This window comes from Notothenia rossii (assembly GCF_949606895.1).
Source record: "Notothenia rossii genome assembly, chromosome: 3".
Classification (NCBI taxonomy): Eukaryota; Metazoa; Chordata; class Actinopteri; order Perciformes; family Nototheniidae; genus Notothenia; species Notothenia rossii.
This window is the reverse complement of record NC_136901.1, coordinates 13,271,736-13,292,175: the sequence shown is the minus strand read 5'-3', so window position 1 is coordinate 13,292,175 and position 20,440 is coordinate 13,271,736. Positions and strand designations below refer to the sequence as shown.

General features: G+C 42.2%; 1 protein-coding gene across 8 annotated transcripts in view; it reads right to left on the bottom strand.

Moving 5' to 3' along the window:
• dgkza (diacylglycerol kinase, zeta a) overlaps positions 1-20,440 on the bottom strand; it is a 91,499-nt gene that overhangs the window by 50,389 nt on the left and 20,670 nt on the right. The window contains exons 1-2 of one of the 8 annotated variants that reach the window (XM_079670892.1): positions 14,096-14,499; positions 2,347-3,453 (exon numbers count right to left, since the gene is read on the bottom strand). The exons of 2 other annotated variants lie outside the window; for them this stretch is intronic. In XM_079670892.1, the coding sequence (XP_079527018.1) occupies positions 2,347-3,269 (923 nt within the window). In that variant the 5' untranslated portion in view covers positions 3,270-3,453; positions 14,096-14,499. Of the gene's footprint in view, positions 1-2,346; positions 3,454-14,095; positions 14,500-20,440 lie in introns of those variants that run through there. 5 more of the 8 variants (XM_079670893.1, XM_079670894.1, XM_079670896.1 and 2 more) reach the window with 5 other exon arrangements.

Genomic DNA, 20,440 nt, shown 5'->3' with positions numbered 1-20,440 from the left:
TTTTTTCTCTCCACATAACATTTCATCTGTTTAAGCTGAATTGCGATTAACTCTATATGTACAATCATCATTTACATGAATGATATTACCAGACCAGCAGCTCTTTGAATAGCCTCTAATGTTTCCCTCTTAGCCTTACTAGCAGAAGCGATTGACAGCTCTGAGATTAGTAGGTCATGGAAGGATGATATCCATTGCTTAATAAATAAAGTATGTGGGGGTTTCCATCGTATTGCAATAATTTTCTTTGGTTGCTGTTAGACCATAGAAAAGCACCCTTTTCTCATGTTTCTGTTGGTCAAGAGAAGAATCATCATTCAACAATACAATATTTGGGAGACAGGGTATGTGAACTCCAATCATCACAGATACAATGTCAATAACCTGTTTCCAGAAAATTCTTACTGCAGTACATTCATAAACCATGTGTACATATGTGCCAATAGTCTTTTGGTTACAGAGAAGGCATATGGGGCTTGGAGTCATCCTTAATTGACAGCATTTTCTGGTTGACAGGTCATAACTGTGTATCATTTTATGGTGTATGAATTGGTGATTGTGGTTACGCGATGTTAAGGAGATATTATTCCATATTCTCTTCCAATCAATAGTCTGCGTATCATTTTTTAGATCTGCGTTCCATACTGCAGAGATGCCAATATATCCGGTTAATTTATCTTGCAGTTTTTTATATATATATGAAGTAGTGCCACTCACACTGTTATGGACTTAATATGACCTTAACTAATTGTTGGCAGAGGTTGATTCCAAGGTAGATTTACATCTTACAGCAGTGTGTATAACGTAAATCAGGATACCAGAAATTAGGTAGGCAATACCAATAAATATATAAAATAAATGAAATTAAAAATTCTGGATAACCAATTAAAAAACTACTGTGAACAAATAATTCTACAAAATAAATCCAGCTAGCAGCTAACTAGAAGCACAATCAACATTTCAATTTCTTATATTTCATCATGTGACTCTTAATGGTAAATCTGATTATATTTCAATGGCTTTATTTCCTCGGAGCTGTAACTTACAAAAATAAATAAGAGCCAGAAAATAATAACTTCTAGTTTGGCCCTCAAAATAGAAGCATGAAATGAGGTGAGTAAAATATATATAATACTAGGCATGTTAAGTAATACAGCCATACATATAACACCTGGCAGATGCACAAGGACCGAGCCAGAGGTGTCATCTCTCCATTGTCAGTACTGCGCAACAGACTTTACAAAAGAAGAGTCACCTACTTTTTATCCATCCATGCTCTGCACAGGACTGACTCACATACAGACAAACAACCATTTATTTCCACACAAACAAATCAATAAGCAAAGCAGCATGTGTGTGGGCTTTAGAGAGAAGAGGAAAAATCAACAAAAGCACCGTACTGGTTTTAAAAAAGATATGTGTATGGTGAAGTTCAACAGGAAGTGGAGGGTTATTTTTGTTTGTTTGGATTTTTATAGACATTTTTCATAGTTCCGCATATTTACCGTAATAGTAAATTGTCTGGATAAGCTTTCGCATTGATTCGACTAAACAACAGGTGTTGGCTCAAACTTACGGACTAAATCTAAATGGCATATCTAAAGCAGCAAAGAGCCTAAAAGGAAGAGGGAAATGATGTCAAACCCAAGTATGAATATGAGATAAAAAGGCAATGTGAAAATAACAGAGGATGGAAAAGCAAAATAAAACCTGCTCAACTGCATTGCGCACGCCATGGAATAACAATTCTTGCGATGAGAAAATGGAATGAGATGACATTATGTGAGATCACTAAAGAGAAGATGGAGTTTACATACATATCTTATTGCGAGCTGGTCTTTGGTGACGTTGACATACACCGAGCAAAACCACACACACACACAGTGCATAACAACGGACTCCAGTGCACACTATTACGGGCACTATAGAGCACGCACAAAAGCGCAAGCACACACACACACTATTAAGATGTAAAATATTATTTTACCAACAATGTGGAATTTACATTCATTGAAGTAAGCTATCAAGGCATTGCTAATTCTACATATTACACAGATTCTGCGTAATAATGCCCTGCCCCTGCTTCTTCTATTTCAATCTTTTTAGCAGATTTAGCATTTTTAGTGAGAAAGAATTACGAGGTACGTGTTTGCGCCATGTCAGTTACTTGTCACTTGTGTCGTGCGTGACGTTAAAGGCAGCCGACTAAAAACTAACAAAAAACTGTGTGTGTGTGTGTGTGTGTGTGTGTGTGTGTGTGTGTGTGTGTGTGTGTGTGTGTGTGTGTGTGTGTGTGTGTGTGTGTGTGTGTGTGTGTGTGTGTGTGTGTGTGTGTGTGGTACATACGTCAGGAAGTTCTCCCATGTTTCCAGATAAGGGTCATAGTATATGGTTCCCTCGGCCCCCCCTAGTAGTGAAGGGGTGCTTTTCTGGAGAGTGGAGCCATAGCGGGCCCTGTTTATTGGAGCAGCCCCCCCCTCGGAGCTCCGCCCCGCAGAGGCTAGCTGACCCAGGCTGGGGCTGGTCGTGGAGGTCTGGATCTGTTTCATCTTCTCTGTCCACTGAACTTGACTTGACCCACGTCGATTATACCGTCCGTAAACCCCATAACCTGAGTCTGGAAGAGGGTGGGAGGAGTTTCGTCTCAGGCAGCGAGGGGGGCGGAGCAAGGGGCGGGGCTTAATGTTCTCCATAATGTCTGCCTGGGTTAAGTACCAATGTGTACTCCTCAAGCTCATGTCCCGTCCCTCACTCCCTTCCTCTCCATCAGACTCCGAACAGGAAGAGGTGTCCTCCTCTTCATCTTCCTTCACTTCTCTACCCATCTGGACTACACTTGCAAGTAACAAAGAGGATCCGAATAAATGAGATTCAATAGATTTGATTCTAGAAGGACGTCGATATCGCAGTGCCATCCCACGCTGTACACCACCACGAGCATGGTGAGGTTTGTACTGCAACCCCCGCCTTCCTCTTGTGATGACTCCATCTGCTCTCTCAGTTCCTCTTCCAGACCCTCCCTCTGCTTCACTTGTTAAACCTACCTCTATGATGGAGTGGCGTCTTTGTCCAGTAGCCACCAATGAGCCCACACTGGGGCGCCGGCGCTGCTCAGCACACACCAGAGGTAAGCCCACCGAGGAGCGCCTGGACTGAACCAACGCCGCGGAAGGCAGACCCGCACTAGAGCGCCTCCTGGCTTTGCTGGTCTGAAGAGCAGCGCCATGCTTTGGTTTCTTCTGACGGCCACCGAAGAAGAAATCCATCATGTCTGCAGATATGGATAGTGCTAAAAATGATATGTGGTATCTAAGAATCTATTTGGTAAAAGACATATCATCGACTTTCCCCTTCCGTCTTCTGATGATGCTTTGAGATCATTACAACAGAAGATGGTTTCCATGATAATTGATGATAGTCCAGATCTTTTGTTCCAATCCTCCTTTAGAAATGCTGAAGGGACAAACAGGCTTTTCTGTTTAAAAAATGTTCCCTAAATGGCATCTTCCATTGTTTCAATAAAACCAATGATAAACTTTACTGAGATAGTCCTACAAAGAGTTGGATTATCTATAGAGGACATGTGACCATTCATGAACATATCTACTAACACTTAGCACATTTTAGTCGAACCTGAACTACTCACCCATCCTATGTTCAATTATACAGCAGATGTTCAGTGAGTAGAACAAGTAGGTATTTACAAACATTGTCACAAATGGTCATCTCTCATTTGTAGGACTATCCAAATTAAGTGTTTCCATTATAAAATATACATTTGCATCCTCAATTATTCCCATGCTTTAACCATCCTGTCCAATAAGATCAATGAATTCCTGATGCAGTGCTGCTTCCTCAAAGCTTCGTCAAAAGTCAGTTGGTGCCAAGATCCTAATATTTTTGGTTTATCTGGTTCATGTTTTCCTTTTGGTCATACTTTTTACTTCCTGTCTCTGCGTGTTTTCAAAGAATGAAATCTTTATTCATTCACAAAATGAATGTTAAGAAATAACAAGCGTTTGGAATTGACAATAACTTATTCATGTAATGTGAGCTCTCCTAGTTATTAACTTACAAAGAATGTTCACCAGGAGTGTAACTTTAGCCTTCTTTATCTCATGCCTCAGGTGTTAAGGCTCATTTGAAAACACAGGGAGATCCTCTTGTTTCTCCTCGCCTTAGACCATGGCGTTCTTGCTGACACACTACAACACATGCACAATTTAGTTACCACATTTACAAAGAAAAAGAAAGCCAGAAGATGTGGGATAAAATGTGGGATTCACCACGGCCACATCTCTCCAAAACAGCTTTAGTAAACTCAACTACAAATACAAAAAAAAGATTAATAACGTATAATATATATATGGAGGGATGAACCCCTCTTTAATGGTCACACATGCAGAGCACACAGAGCACACAGTAACATGTGTTCTCTGCTTTTAACCCATCCTAGTACCAGGAGTCTAGCACTAGGAGCAGTGGGCAGCTATTGTACAGCGCCCGGGGAGCAATGGGAGTGGGGGGGGAAGGGGGTGTCCGGTGCCTTGCTCAAGGTCACCACGGCAGGGCAGGAGGTGACCTGGGACCTCTCCAAGTAGCAGTCCACACTCCATATTTAGGTCTGATCGGGGACTTGAACCGGCGACCCTGCGGCTCACAGTCCAAGCCCCTACTGACTGAGCCACAAACAGAAGCAAGGCAACATGTGTGGCCAGTGACGTGATTCTTTCATCATCAATGTTGAATATGTTTAATACCAGACATTTCTCCACTTTCAGAAGAGTTAAAGAGACAAGATAAGCAGGAAAAACTATTCTAAAACGTATACAACTAAAACGAGCAAGAATGTTGCTCAGACAGCAGCTTGTCCTGCTTTTCGTCTCCTGCAATTATCACACAACACACTCTGTGTTGTGTCATCAAAATCACTCTTCATGTCCGTGTGCCAATTGGCACACTTTTCTCCATCCAAAACAAAACATTCATTCATTCATTCTCTCACATGGGAAATACTTTTTAAATACTATTGTTTTGAAATAGAGGAATGGCAGACTTTGTGTTCGAAGCCTTCAATTTGGCCCAGGGGACACACTGCTAAAGCGTGGTCTGAGTGACAGTCCCCCAATGCACCCTCAATGCATTCACCTGTAAACAGAGCTGCCCACTTGTGATCAGATTACATGGGAGCATAATAACACAGGGTCAGACCAGAGGCCTGTACTACGAAGCAGGATTTTCGCTTAGCCGGCTAACTTCAGGGGAAACTCGGGGTTTCCGCTCCTACGACGCTGGTTCTCTCTTTAGCAGGCTAGATCTCCATGGCAACTTATGCTGTGCAACCTAACGTGCCCCGGAGCAGGTTAGGTTGCAGGCTAAGAGCTCAACTCAGTGAAAGCACTGCCTGCTGACCAATCAGAGCTCAGTGTGCGGAGTTTAAAGCAATCAAGTCATATTACAGGAGAAAGGAAATACAGAAAAGCTGCCGTTGCAGGAAAGACGGCCGGCAAAAATCACCGACTGTGTGAACGTGAACATTAATAGAATATCACCTCCCATCTTCAGAGCAATCTGACTATTATAACATTAGCGTAAAGAAAGCTTACTTAAATATCTGCCACAACATAAGTAACCGGATCAAAGTAACATTAAGTACAGTCCGCGGCATATCACATCATAATGTATCATATCTCCTTATCTGAGTCAGCTGAGCCGTATCTGGCTGTGCAACACTCACAGTGTCACATACTGTATGCAGAAGTATTATTTTAAGCAACACATTAAGTTGACGAAACACTCGAGTCAAATGTAATTAAAGTCAGATCGTGTCTTAGTGATATCATAAACCTGTTAATGTACGCATTCAAACACTTTTACTTTTACCAGCTGTATTCACCTTGCAGGTGCAACTATGTGGCTTTTATCCTAGATAAAGTGTTTAAGTCATGGATGTTTAAAGTTGAACTTCTTCATACGTCTAATATTTCATTCAGGAAGTATGACGCGCTGCGCTGTCAGTACACTTCTCCATGTTTGTGATTGGTCGAATGCTCCAGATACCACCCCTTTCATGTGAACGCGCACCAAACTTGATAGGACACGGCTGGCTTGAGCGATCCACTTGATTACCCGCGTCGTAGTACCGTTTAGCGAGAGCGCGTATGTTTTGAATTAGGCTAACCGGCTAACTCAAACATATCCAGGTTAGGTTGAACCAGCTTCGTAGTACAGGCCTCTGGGCAGTGCTCATTCAGAGTCACACTCTGATTCTCCTAGGCTTGATAGGATTTGTATTTATTATTTAAAAAGTCTGTCGCTCTGAGACCTGAGGTATTTGGTGGACCAACACATTTTTGAGTCTGAATATATCTGTTGTTGCTGTCAAAAGCAGAAGAGAAGTGTGATATGAAGTAAGTTGTCTGACGAAACCATGACAACCAATCTGAACTGTGGCTCCACATAATCAAGCCATATGGGAATCTAAAATGACATGTCTGGAAAAGTAAATAAATTAAATGTGTGTTGCGCCTTCAGTTGCCTGCTACACACTGCTTTAACTGACATGAAGGGTTTGCTAACCGAGAGAGAGACAGATATCATATCAGATGGTTGCACAACCAACCATCATCAGCAATGTTTTAGCACAAAGTTTCATAAGGACATGATAAGAAATGTCACTGTGCAAAATGGACACTTGGCTGATTTGTCTTGTTGAGTGACTAAGGTACTGTGAACAGATCTACATCATTAGACTTTAAGACTTTCCATGTCAAAACAAAACCTAGGCATTAAAACCTCCATAAGGCCCCATTCATTGCATAAACATGGTGGAAATAAACTGTCAGTGTGTGTTTGCCCAGGATGACTCGCCCCGTCAGACATGGGCAGTTTTGCATAAAAAAGTACTAATTTTGTAATCATTAACTTTTTCACTTTGTTGCTCCGTCTGGTTTCACCTCTCAGGGAGGGAACGGACAGTTGTTGTGTTTGCTGATGTTTACAGAGTCCATCTTTTGAAAGCTATGACCTTTTTACGAAGGCTAAAAGAGCTTGGTGGTTAAAGAAGAGGGAAATTAACAGAAGATTTGTTCAGTTGTTTTAGTTTTACAAATGATCATACAGGAAACATGAAGGGATGAGTCAGGGCCTCAGACCACAGCACCACCAACTGTCAGCACGACAGATGAGCCTGTAGGTAAGAGAACCAAACAGGAAACATGATATGTGATCAGTGTTGTCACCGACTCCCACAGAATAGAATATCATGTAACACAAGACATCAGATGTGCAGGATAAAAGAGTGAGCTGCTTAGACCTCTGCTCTGAAACTATCACTCTAACAGGAAATCTGCACGCTTCACTTAATCCCCCCCTACCACTGACATTAAACAATCCCCGTCTCATAATGCCCCGTCTCAAAGGTCAGGGGTCATCACAGTGGTGAATGGCTTTCATAAAGCCACACACGACAGCTATAGTTTGAGGTCATATGTAGGGTTGGGAACCGAAACTCGGTTCCACATGAGAACCGATAAGAAAATGCCGGTTACCCATACAAAATACACAATTTTGGTTCTTCTTAACGGTTTCTAAACGCGGTAGACCGTGTATTCAAACGGGTCCGTCTATGCCGCGGGTCCGTCTGCGCCGCGGTGACCCGGTGGAATACAGAGTAAGGGCGGACTGGCCATCTGTGTGTTCTGGAGAATCACAGAACGGCCGGTCGTCAGCGGGCCGTTGACGGCCGCCTCGGTACCCTGACAGCCGGCACCGCCCTTATTTTTTTTTAACGGCATCATGTAAGTTGCGGCGACAGAGGTCCACAGTTTCCCCGCAGCGAGGCTCCCCCCGCCCTCCCGTAGACAGTTCACTTGCTCAGTCTCTTCATAACACCAAAGATGGGTCGCGGTAAACGCTCTAAAGTGAGGCTCCACTACACTAAAAAATGAAAAAGACAGGGCACAGTGTAATGCCTGTTAATAGCTTGCCACAGGCATAGCTCAGTTAAAATAAAGCACAGCTATTGTGCAATACATTTGTATTGCATGTATGTTTTTTATTTGTAAAAATTTCAGTTAAAGCTTAGAAGAATAAAGATATTTTTGTTCTCTAAACGTTTGACTTCTTTCTTTTACAATTTTGGAATCGAAACGGGGAATCGATAAGAACCGGAATCGATACGCAGAACCGGAAATCGGAATCGATACATTTCAAACGATACCCATCCCTAGTCAAATGCAATTATTTTCCAAATAATTATTTATTTATTACGCAGAGGATTTATGGGTGGTCCACCTCTGGATTGTGGCACCACTACACTTTGTTTTCCTGTTCAACATACAAGCCACAAACACAGACATGGAGGGATCTAATCAAGCAAGTGTACCCCATGGAAAGGATAACATGTTCTTAGAAACAAAAACACATAGCTGAAAATAGATGGAGAAAATTGATTGTTTTGTCCGACTTATGATGAAATATGAACTGTATGAGCCATTTAGTGCTGTGGATACAAGGTAAGGCTGCTCGATTATGGCAAAAATCATAATCTCGATAATTTGGGTCAATAATTGATATCACGATTAATAAAAACGATTATCCATTTACTTTGAAAACATCCATTTATTGAAAAAAAAAATGTGAACAGTATGTTTTTAACAGTTGATTACCCTGAACTTTAAGTATAATTCAACTGAAAAAACTATAATAAAAACATAAAAATGTTATCGTTTTATTTTGATTATGTTGTTTTATACGATTAATTGAGCAGCCCTAATACAAGTACTACAATTGGCACAAAATACTCCATGAACGTTACTCTTTTGCAAAAGCACGTTAGCCTCTCAAAAATCAAAAATCCTAGTTTTCATGGAGATCAGAAATATATTTTTGTTAAAGATAATAACGTAATATAAAGCTAGCAGCATCACTTTCTATGGCAGCTGTTCTTTCAATGACTAGTGGCCAGTGTAAATACCTAAGAACAGGAGTAATGTGAATTTTTGTTCTGTAGACATGAGACCTCTAATTATTTTTTGTTTAAGATTATTAAGTGTTGCAGAAGTTCACATTTTTCAAACAACGAGATGTAGAACTTGGCCCAACGCCTTTCCCCGAAATCGACCTGAGCAATAAAGTACCTTCTTTCCTTCTTGTTGCCCTAAATAATAATTTGTACTCCATCTTTATTAACCGAAGGACACTTATCCAGCTATTCACTTGCTCTTAGCATTGTTCGAGTGCTGTCTTTGTAGATGTAATAAACAATGTTGACACCATGTATGATTTGACCTAAAGGGAGCATGTGCAGAATAGTGGGCCAAGAATTGAGCCCTGGGGGATGCCACATGTCATAGCAGTTTTATGCTTAGATTGATGATCACCAATTGCAACAACATAACCTTGGCCTTTGCACTTTGCCAAATAACCCCAGCCACTTTTACAGCATGTATGATCCACAGAATCAAAGGCTGCACCCAAAGTAATGTTTTACCTGAATCAGTATTCATTCCAACATAATTTAACACTGAACTATATGAATTATAGATGGGATCTGAAGACACTGAAATCTGTCAAAAAGAATATTAAAATGTACATTTAAAAAGTTTTTCTGTTTAATCAAAACATTTTAATTAATGTTGTCCAACAAATGGAAGATTTGAGATGGGTCTGGGTTGTTTTTCTTTAGAAGGGGCAACAACTGCACCTTTCTGCAGAATGAATGTTCAGCGGAGACATATTAAACCTGCTTATCTCTGATCTTTTATATCCATTCCCTCTAAACTATATTGGGCCTAGTGTTTACCCCACTGTTATGTAACTGCTGCCTTCTTCCATGATAATCCCCTACCATATCGGGGCAAAATGATAAAGGGATGAGACGAGAGCATTACCCAATAGTGTGTATTCTCATGTTAACACAGCATAGCGCTCTATGTTTGGCTGAATAAATACATCAAACACAACAAAGATATTAATATCTGCATATGGAGGCAGGAGAACATCTTCTTGTCTCTTGTTTCTAGTCATATAGACTTCCACAGGAGGGAGCAGACTCCTTTCAAAGGTCTTCATCACTTATCATCAGGAGTCATTAAAACGTTTAACAATATTCCCACTCATTAACTATCCTACACATTCTTATTCACTGTAAGGCTCTGCTTTATTTACCAATCCCAATACCTTACCTTAGCTTGGTTGGGTTTTATCTGACCTTCATGGTCATCGTTACACAAATAAACACATGGTGAGGTCATGGAACAATCCAGGTAATGCTATTGACCTTTCCTCTACTTCCAGAACCACCCCAAAAAATATGAAGAACCATCTGTTATGCCCAACTTATATAAAGATACCCTGAAGGTGCTATTACTCCAAATGGACCAAACGTGTCAGACCCTTCAGCCAATTAACCAACCAACATCACACAGACGATGAATCCCTTCTCACACACACACACACACACACACACACACACACACACACACACACACACACACACACACACACACACACACACACACACACACACACACACACACACACACACACACACACACACACACACACACACACACACACACACACACACACACACACACACACACACACACACACACACACACACACACACACACACACACACACACACACACACACACACACACACACACACACACACACACACCTTGTCTGCAACTCTCTTCAAATGATGGAGGTCAGAGTATTTTAACCATGTCTGCAAGTGTACATCCTCTGTGATGCTATCTGAGCGCTAGTATGCTAAAGAAAACATCCCAACACACAGAAGTTGGAATACTGGTTCATAGGAAAAAAAGGCTCAAAAGCTCTGCTGAATGAGCAACTGGGGGGGTGGGGTTGTGTGTGTTCGGGGGGGGGGGGGGTAGAAACTACCCAGAGCTACGTGCTGCTGGGTTAAATATTTACATGAAAAATAGTGAAGTGCTAGAGACACACGGAGCAATGTGGTTTTCCTCAACTGTGAGAGAGCTCACCGTAGCAATGCAGGGAGGGCTAGCTCTTCTCTCTGAGCAGAAAAATCCATAGGGTGAGCTTTGTCTCTGGGGGGGGGGAGGATTCTCTTAATTACGAGTGGAGGAACCTGCTGAGACTCCCCATCCCGATTACTGCCATGTTCTCACATAAATAAACATACAGAGGGAACAAGGTCAGCAGCCAAGCCTCGCCGCCCCCCTGCTTGGGTGTCATGTTACTGATGAATAGAACCTGGGTGAATAGAAACGCGGGGAGCAGTTCTGTAAGTCATCAGCCTAACTGCCAATTCAGTACAGCAATAAAAAAGACCTCAGAGACGCCTGTAACACTGTAGACCTCGAACACCACACCAAGTCAACACTCATCAGGAAACCATGAAGGGTTTATTCCTATGTGTGTGGCATGCATAGAAACACACTCTGCTATCCGTAAGAAAACTTCATCTAACGGAAAGGTGAAAAGAGATGTTGCTTCTTCACTAGCTACAGGTACAGCTGACAGAAACAAAAACAAGTCACTGGATTAAGCTGTTGTTACTATAAAAGGATTGGTATAAAGGGGGGGTGCTCTCTCATAAATATATGAGATATTACTGATGGTCTGATGTTTGTTTATATCTCAATTAAATGAAAACTCAACAATGACAAACGTTTCTTTTATCTGATGACAAAAAGCGTTCCGTCATGTCTTTTCTTAAATCATGTACGGCTATTAAAGCATAATTAATATATCTATACTTCCATCATGTCTGTACAGGAAACATGGTGGTCTTGTTAAATACTGCAGATGTCTACAGCGGAGAGAAGCTCATGACAGGACACGTCAGATTTCTCACCAACACTGTGAGGCTCTCCTGCAGCAGTCTGATGCTCTGTGTTCACCATCCCAGCCACAGCAAGGAACTAAACACCTCCGGGAACATGAAAGCCATCCAGCTGTTCTGTTTCCTCTATAACATATGTGGCACAGTGTGCAGTCTGTCAACAGTGTGACCACTACATTTAAGTGTGGATCAAAGAAAAAAGAGGATGATGATAATCAAAAACATGGAAGAAAAACTAATTAAAAGCTAACAAAATACAAATAATATTAATAAAGCCTTCAGGTGGAAGCCCTGTTTTGACTAATTTCACAGTACTACAATTTATTCCTTAAATGGTATAAAAAGAAATCTCCTGGACGCTTCCACAGAAAGTGAACTATAATTGTAATCACTATAATTTAAGAATATGCTTATTGGATTCCTTGAGTACAAAAAGATGGAGTTTGCATGACTGGGATGAATAATGAAGGCCATCTTGAATATAGACCTTTCCAGAAGTCAGGTTTTGATGTTATTAAATACACCTAATACTACGATAAACCATTAGGATACCTATTGTTGCAATTCTTTTGAGCTAGCTATACTTTCTTCCATTGGTGGAGATACGGTGCAGTGTGCAGTGTATGAATGTAGCTCAGAGACGGACAGCAGGCTGCGGTTCACTCCACTCCCTCCTTTTGTCGGCCGTGAGGAACCTGTTGGGATCTGCCTCCACAGGCCCTCCTCTTACACTGTTCTAAAGAACCAAGTGACAACATCAACTGCAAACACAATCCCTTGCTCAGCACCTTAAATGACATGTGTGCAGTGTAAACAGCAGCCTCTGATCACCATCCTCTCCCCTTCAGTCTACATGATGACATGTGTAAGGTCTAAACAGCAGCCCTCATCTCAGCATAATAACCGGAGTGATTCAAGCCCGCATCTCTACGAACACACGCGCACATAGGTCATCTTAATCATAAGCCATGCACCTCTGTTTATATCACTAACACAGCCAGTAAGATGATGTGTAAGCAACACTTACAAAACACAAAGTAGGTGTAACATGACAACATTCAATATATTTAAGCTCCTCATTCACTCAATGTTTAACTTGCCATTCAGCTTCCGGCTCTGATATAAATCATTCATTGACTTAGTGGTTCCACTCTTACCGACCACAATCCAGAAATAAAACAGTTAAACAATATAACTTACACCTGCTTCTTTTATAAACCTGTCTACGGCTCAAACAAACAAGACTATAAGAAATCCATTACACCATTATCCAATACAACTATTATTAATTTGATCTTAATGCATCCAGTACATAGACAGGGATGTGTGTATGGATGTACATAGGGTGTGTATGGTGTGTGTGAATACACAGATGAACCTTTGTAGGGGTGAGCCTATTGGAGTGGGAATTAAAGATAAGAGATGATATAAAGGTCTAAAATGATGGATGAACAAGAAGGGATTTCTCTGCCTCTTGGGGGGGCATGCAAATCATCTAAAAACAGAACACTATCGGAATGACTTAGCTGTACAGTGGTCCGGCAGTGACACTTGTTTTTCTTACATAGTTTCCTGCTTACACGTCCTGCGAAGTAACATTGGTTAGCTTTGCAAAGGTTTTCCCTCAGCTGACAGAACTCTGGCTGATAAATGCTCCAACACACTGGAAACAACTACGAGAATGATAAGAGGGAACCAGAACAGCACAGTAAGAACGCAGAGAACCCAAACAGGAGCTAAAGAAGCGGAGGTGATAACACATCACATCATAGTTAACGCAATGTTTTATCAAAGTGTTCATGAACGCCTTTTTGGATGAATGTAAATATTTGGAGTGTTAACACACCACTGATCTCCCGGTGTGTCAGATGAACCAGGATGTATTGTGTGTTTCAGTGTTGTTGAAGCTGATAGTTGCCCTAAATTAAGATTACACTGAAAAAAACACTAACCACTATTCTACCAAACCTGAAGTTGTGGGAAACACTGAGGTGGCACGACCTTGGCCTTGACTCATATTTGAACCCCCCCCTATTTTTTGTCTGACTGAAAACTAAGAAGAACACAGCACTGCACCAGCCGCTCACTATCACTGAGCATTACTCAGGTCACTTTCACAGAGTTTAAACTGTTGAATCTAGATGGTATACACACAAACACAAAAGTTCTTCCAGCCTTGCTAGATGCAATATTTTAGGAATTTCATCTTATGCAATATTGTTTATCCTAATGAATATTTAAAATGAGAAAGCAGACCTGATGAAGGCGGAGAAACGTATCCATCCGAGCTCTCATGTATCTATGTGGCGCGCTCACACTGCACTGGGCTGAGCTCTGACAGCAGATGTGGAGCAGAGAGGGGGAGAGGGCGAGAGACACAGCAAGAGCGTGGGAGGAAGAGAGAGAGCGAGTGGGTGTGGCCCAGAGAGAAAGAGAGGACTAAAATAACTTTGTGTACTTCCTGAGCGAGTCCTGAAAAGTTGTAACAAATGTTCACACACACACTGAGGGGAAGCGGAAGCAGCTCGGAGACTGTGAAGTACATTCTCTCTCTGCACAGTGTTAAGTGAACACACACACACACACCAGCACTATTAATCCAGAGTGGAACATATTGACGTAAACATGTGCCAAGTAAATTCCTGAGAGCACACGCACCAATGCAGAATTCTAGGGATTCTTTTTTTAAAGAAACAAGTGACATTTGTGTTACAAACATGACATGTGAACTAGTTTAAAGCCACATGGCTAAAGTGAGTCAGAGGACTTGCAGTTGGATATTTTACTCAAATGAGTCCTATGATAAAAATGTATCAGGATAAATACATAAAAACGTAAGCAAGCTCCACACACTCCGGCACACACCCTTTAAAAATAAACCGCAATGTTTATAGGCTGCCAAGCTCAGGACACGACTGTCATCTTTGTTACTGTTGGCATGACAACTGCGGCCCCTGTTGCCGTGGGAATCATGTCCCCCTCTCCACATGATGACTAGTGACCCACTGGCAAGGTTATATACACACTCACTCCGTATCACCCAATATCACACATTAGAGTCCTGACCTGACTGACACTGTGGAAACAATCGTGTCTTTATAAATAAAGTTGAATGAAACAATGAAAAGGCTGTTGATGCAGGGCTGTGTCATGGTGCACTGTGGGTCTAGGTCTGTGTGAGAGTGTGTGTGTGTGTGTGTGTGTGTGTGTGTGTGTGTGTGTGTGTGTGTGTGTGTGTGTGTGTGTGTGTGTGTGTGTGTGTGTGTGTGTGTGTGTGTGTGTGTGTGTGTGTGTGTGTGTGTGTGTGTGTGTGTGTGTGATCAGGGCAGAGGCAGAGTCCAAGTCAATGGCTCCATCTGCTGGTCAGTAGCAGCTGTTACACCCACATTCTCTTGCAGTCTTACCTCCTGGTGAAGATCTTGAGTCCAGTGAAGGACTTGGAGCAGCCTGTCAGCATCTCCTGCTCTTCCTCCACACAGATCGGGGGGGGCGAGGTGAAGAAGGAGGGCAGGGTCGAGGAGGAGGAGGGCAGAGAGGAATTAGACGAAGATGATGCAGAGCTGAATTCTCCATCGCCTCCTTTCAAGTTTACTGAGCCTTCTCCCTCTGCGTCTTCACTTTTCGGATCAGGGGCTCCACAGACCTCAGGTCCTGGTCCCAGGTCAGCCCCCAGGTCAGACTCCATGACAGACATGTTCACTTCCTGTGGTCACTTTTCATTTCAACAGAACAAGCTCCTGTTTCTGGGTAGGTCTTGCAAAATGTCAAGTTGTATTTCTGAATATTCCCTGTGTAGTCCAAGCAATCCCAAAGCAGTGTTTCTTCAAGTGTTCCAAATATTCCCAAAGGAATTCTTGGAGTTCAATGGAAAGCCATGTATCGGAGCAAACAAATCCTCTGACTGCAGGTTCTGAAGGCTCTCTATTAAACCACCGAGCTGCAAATAGAATCTTCACGTCATAAAGTGGTCATAGTAGGAACTATTCCTTACAATCACGAGACAAAGAGGACATTTAAAGAAGTCCTCTGAAGCTGGGATGCTTCCAGAGCCAAGGGACTACACACACTGTTACTATGTGTTCTTCTCTGATCAAAGCATAACGGTCTAAACGTTTGAAAAATACTGTACATGAAGAATTACTTCTAAAACTATTATTATTATTAAGGTCTTAACTCAAACTACCATTCAGAAATGTATTATGCAAAACACCTTAACTGCTCCAAGACTTCAAAAATGGCCACCCTGCAGAGGCTACAAAGTCAATAATCCACATGCCAAAGGTCTTTGCACGAGACACACAAGATGTGCGTGTGCACGTGTGTGCGTGTGCGTGTGCGTGTGTGTGTGTGTGTGTGTGTGTGTGTGTGTGTGTGTGCAGAGATTAGTGCTGAGTCCTGAGGGAGAGATAATCCACAGCATTCCACTCCATGTCTCCTCTGTCAGCAGCAGTAGTCAGCAGTGTAGTCCAGTGTTGTGTCACTCTGTTCACTCTTCTTTGTTTCTTCTTCAGCTTGTCACTCCTCTGCCTCCTCCACCCTCTCTTCTTCTTGTCTTCTTTTAACTAACTTAACACTGTTTCATTTCCTCCTCCTCCCCCTCCTCCTCCTCCTTCTCTTCTTCTTTGGTTTCTCGCTGAGTTTAATTACACTCCATTTGAGGCACGCACTAACACGCACACACACAGTTGAGCTGCACGCTGCAACACACACACACTTTCATAAACACAAGCTGATCCTCTACTACCCGTCCGGCTAAAACCAGGAAGTGGATAATGACTGAAATCAGGTCCTGCCTGTTAGCTGCCCTGTCACATGCCTGACTGAAAGTCTCTCTCTCTGACTGCTGCCAGGTTCCCTGCTCTGTCGCATTATGCTCTGAATGTGGAAACGACTGTATGAATACTAGGTTATAGATGTATACATTAAATAGATACAATTACAAGAAACCAAATGATAAAAGGTTCACCCACAACAGTGCTCTATTTGATCCCCCTGGAGGACTTCCTGTGCTCTGTTTCTACAGTTCTTCTACATTTTGTACAGGAAAACCACAAGGCGTCATATTGTGAAGGTAAATCTACAATGACTGAATGCACAATATGTGAGAAGTTGGAAAAAAAGGACCCTTTCTTTTCATTCTTATCACACATGGTGGGTGTTATCACATGCCAACATTCACCCACTCACACACATTCATGCACTGAAGTCAGGACGCAATACAAGGCTAATCTGATGCTCATTCACACACTCACACACCTTCGCTCCACCTCCTGAGGCACACACTATGGCCCAATTCCAAACCACGCCTTACACCCTACCCCTCCGTGACAGACTGAACTCTTTGGAGTGACACTCGCAGCTCAACGAGGCTCCGTAACTGTATGCAACAACGGTTTCAAATCAGCATCTCTTGGACAAAAAATGTAAATGAATAACTCAAATAAAACTCCAAACATCTTTCATTGTGTTACTTTTTTGTAAAGCTCTTTTAGTTTTAAACCTGATGTTTATAAGCTTCTTAGTTTTTGCAACAGTCTGTAAATATACACAACTTTATAATAAAATGCACACATTTACCTTGTTCTAGACTAAACACAGGTATGATCCTAAGTTAAAACATATGAGGTTATCATGAGGTTGTTAACATCGCAGTTTATCAGTGGATGTTTGCTGGAACTACTTGTACACAGCTTGTTTCCTGACGGACACACACAGCGTTGAGACCGGTCAGGTAGGGCAGCAGGTGAAGTCAGCACCGATGCAGACTCGCTGTTTGAGGGCTTGATAACCCACTCCCCCTCCACACTCGTTGGTTTGGAACAGCACTTAATATGCCGGACCCTCCGCGCGAACGGGGGTGTAGGGTGTAGGGTGTAGGGTGTAGGGGGTGGATTGGAATTGGGTCTAATTTCCGGCTACAGGAACACACACCTCCACCTGGACAGGAGGCTGGAGCCAAAGTGGAGTAGCGTTGCAATGTTAGCGCAGAACAGAAAAATGTCATTTAGAAGTGTGTGTAGGTAGAGGGAGAGTGAAGTACAGTGTTTCTGTGTGTGTGATTAATAAAGGAACATCTCACCCAGTGGAAAACTCTGACTCATTTGTCACATTTACAACAATGAAGATGTAAGGAACAGAGGTGGAAGATATCTGGCTTTGATACACACACATAGATTTTTTGCCCACATAGTATTAAAGTAATGTTGGCGTGATTCAATGTGAGCCGAATAACAAAGTTTAATAATTCATATTTGATCAACTAAAAGTGGGGGGAAATTACATTTTGGCAAAAGCATCACCAAGCTGCTCACTGACTGTTTAACATACTCAAACAAACACGCTGTCACTAACACACACTTCATATTTCTCCACATGAGGGTGCTGACGTCCACACAATGAGCATTCAGTTCCTCTGAGTCCACTGACAGGGTTTCCTTTGTATTGATCTGGAGAGGTTTATTTATAGTCATGCGTTTCATTCTCTCATTAGGTGATTTCAAGCAAACCTTCACCATGTTGAAACGAATACAGAAAAACACAGTTAGGCCTTCCATTCTGAGTTCACTTTGCAAAGCTGGACCACTGAGACTATATAAAGTATATGACTGTTTTGTTCAATTGCTTACACACATTTTTGAAAACATGGCTCAAACACAATTCACAAAACCCAAAGTGTAAACCACCTCACATACCCTGCAAAATGAAGCACTGCACTCAACATTTTTGCACCAAATGGTACACACTTCAATCCTACAGTAATACAAGACACTTTAACAAACCATCACACTTTTTTCTGCTTTGCCACCGACACACAGCATCCTATAACCTCCAGAGGGCGCTGTCACGTCAATATAAACAGATAATGTCAATTGTCTAGGGAGGACCATCTCTGGTTGCTTCCAAACGTCAATCTTTCTTAGGTTCCTAACGGAGTGAAACGACCCAGAATGAGTGAGTTTCAGCCATGATAAGAGCTGTTTGATTCTCTACAGCAGTGATCGCCAACCAGTCGAGTGTGGTGCGGGTAGATCGCGGACCGTTAAAAAAAAAGTAACAAAAGAAAGAAAAAGAAAAAGAAAATAATAATGTTTGAAAAATACGTTTTTAGATATAAACCTATCATCCACCACCCCGTTAGCAGGGCCACTTGATTGACGTATATTTGAGAAACCTCAATAATATAATACATTAACCGTGCTTTACGTGAACCTCATCATGACACAAGAGACAACGGTAGGGCTGTAATTTCCTGTGTTCGGTGAACGCAACAGAGGCAAGACACCAGACCAATAAGAGAGTTGCATGGAAATACACGTGTGCTTGTGTCATTCAAGCTCGGCTCTGTGTGTGTGTGGCAATAGCGCATTTAGTGTGATAGAGAGAGGGAGAGAGAGAGGGAGAGTGGGAGAGAGGGAGAGAAGGAGAGAGAGGGACCGGTGCTAGCGGGGACCGTGATGTTAGCATCTGGTTAGCTAGCTGCACTAACGGACATAAGGAGCTGTTTCCACAACAAGCTGGAGGAGAGTCCTCTCCTGTCAGACTGAGGGGCTCAGGTGAGCTAAAGGACTCTCTGAGTGTTTAGATTAGAAAGGTTTTGTCACAAATTATTCAAAAGATTATTTCCGCGGCACACCTTCATATGATCATTATAGTTATACAAACAATAAGAGAATACATGAAAAACAGGTATGAAATAGCCTACTATATGGCAGTAAAACAAGAATAAAGTTTAAAAGGGGAGTGATTTGTAAAATATCCATAAAGGAAAAAAAGATCTGTTTACAGTTCTGTTTCATCTGGGTGCTGAGAGAGGTATACATAGATCTCTTCATGTTGCTCTCAATGTGCACCAGATTGATGCTTTCAACTTCAATATAAAAAATCTTCCCGGGGGAGCATCCCCCCGGACCCCCCTAGAGGAGGTGAGGACCCCCCATAGAGGAGGTGAGGTTCGTCCCCCAATAGCACTTTACCCCTGCTTATATGCCGTGAGCTGATTTTGGAGCCTTCATTGTAAGAGTAATTCAGATGCAATTAGCCTATATAAAAGGCCTCAAATTGGAAGCACTGTCTGGGCCGTCTTTTTCACTCAATTCTGCAATAGGTAGATCTCGCCTTTCACCTAGGCCGAGGTCCGTGATCTTGGGCTTAAAAAGGTTGGTGACCACTGCTCTACAGGAAAGGAGCTTCATTACCTTCTTTATAAACTCCATCTGGACCATCCTTTAGGGCAGGGGTTCCCAACCTTTTTTCCCAAGAGCCGCCCCATATGACTCCTGTTGGAAGTTGCGCCCCCCCCCCCCCCACACACACACACACACACAAGGGGGGGGGGGGGGGCACAACAGCGGTAATTAAAGTTTCAAAGTCTCAAAATGCTACAACTACTGTCACAAACTGGATGAATGTGAAGTATTTTGTTAAAGGAGGATGAAAGCGTAATTAAGGAGCACTATTGGAGTGACTTTGATGGTTATTGGACTCAGGATTCATTCATTTGGATTCCCGCTGTATGAAGAAATTAAAGGACGACGCAAGTGGAAACAATTCACAAAGGGATTAAACTGTTTAAAACACATATTCAAAGTAAGCCGGATTTTG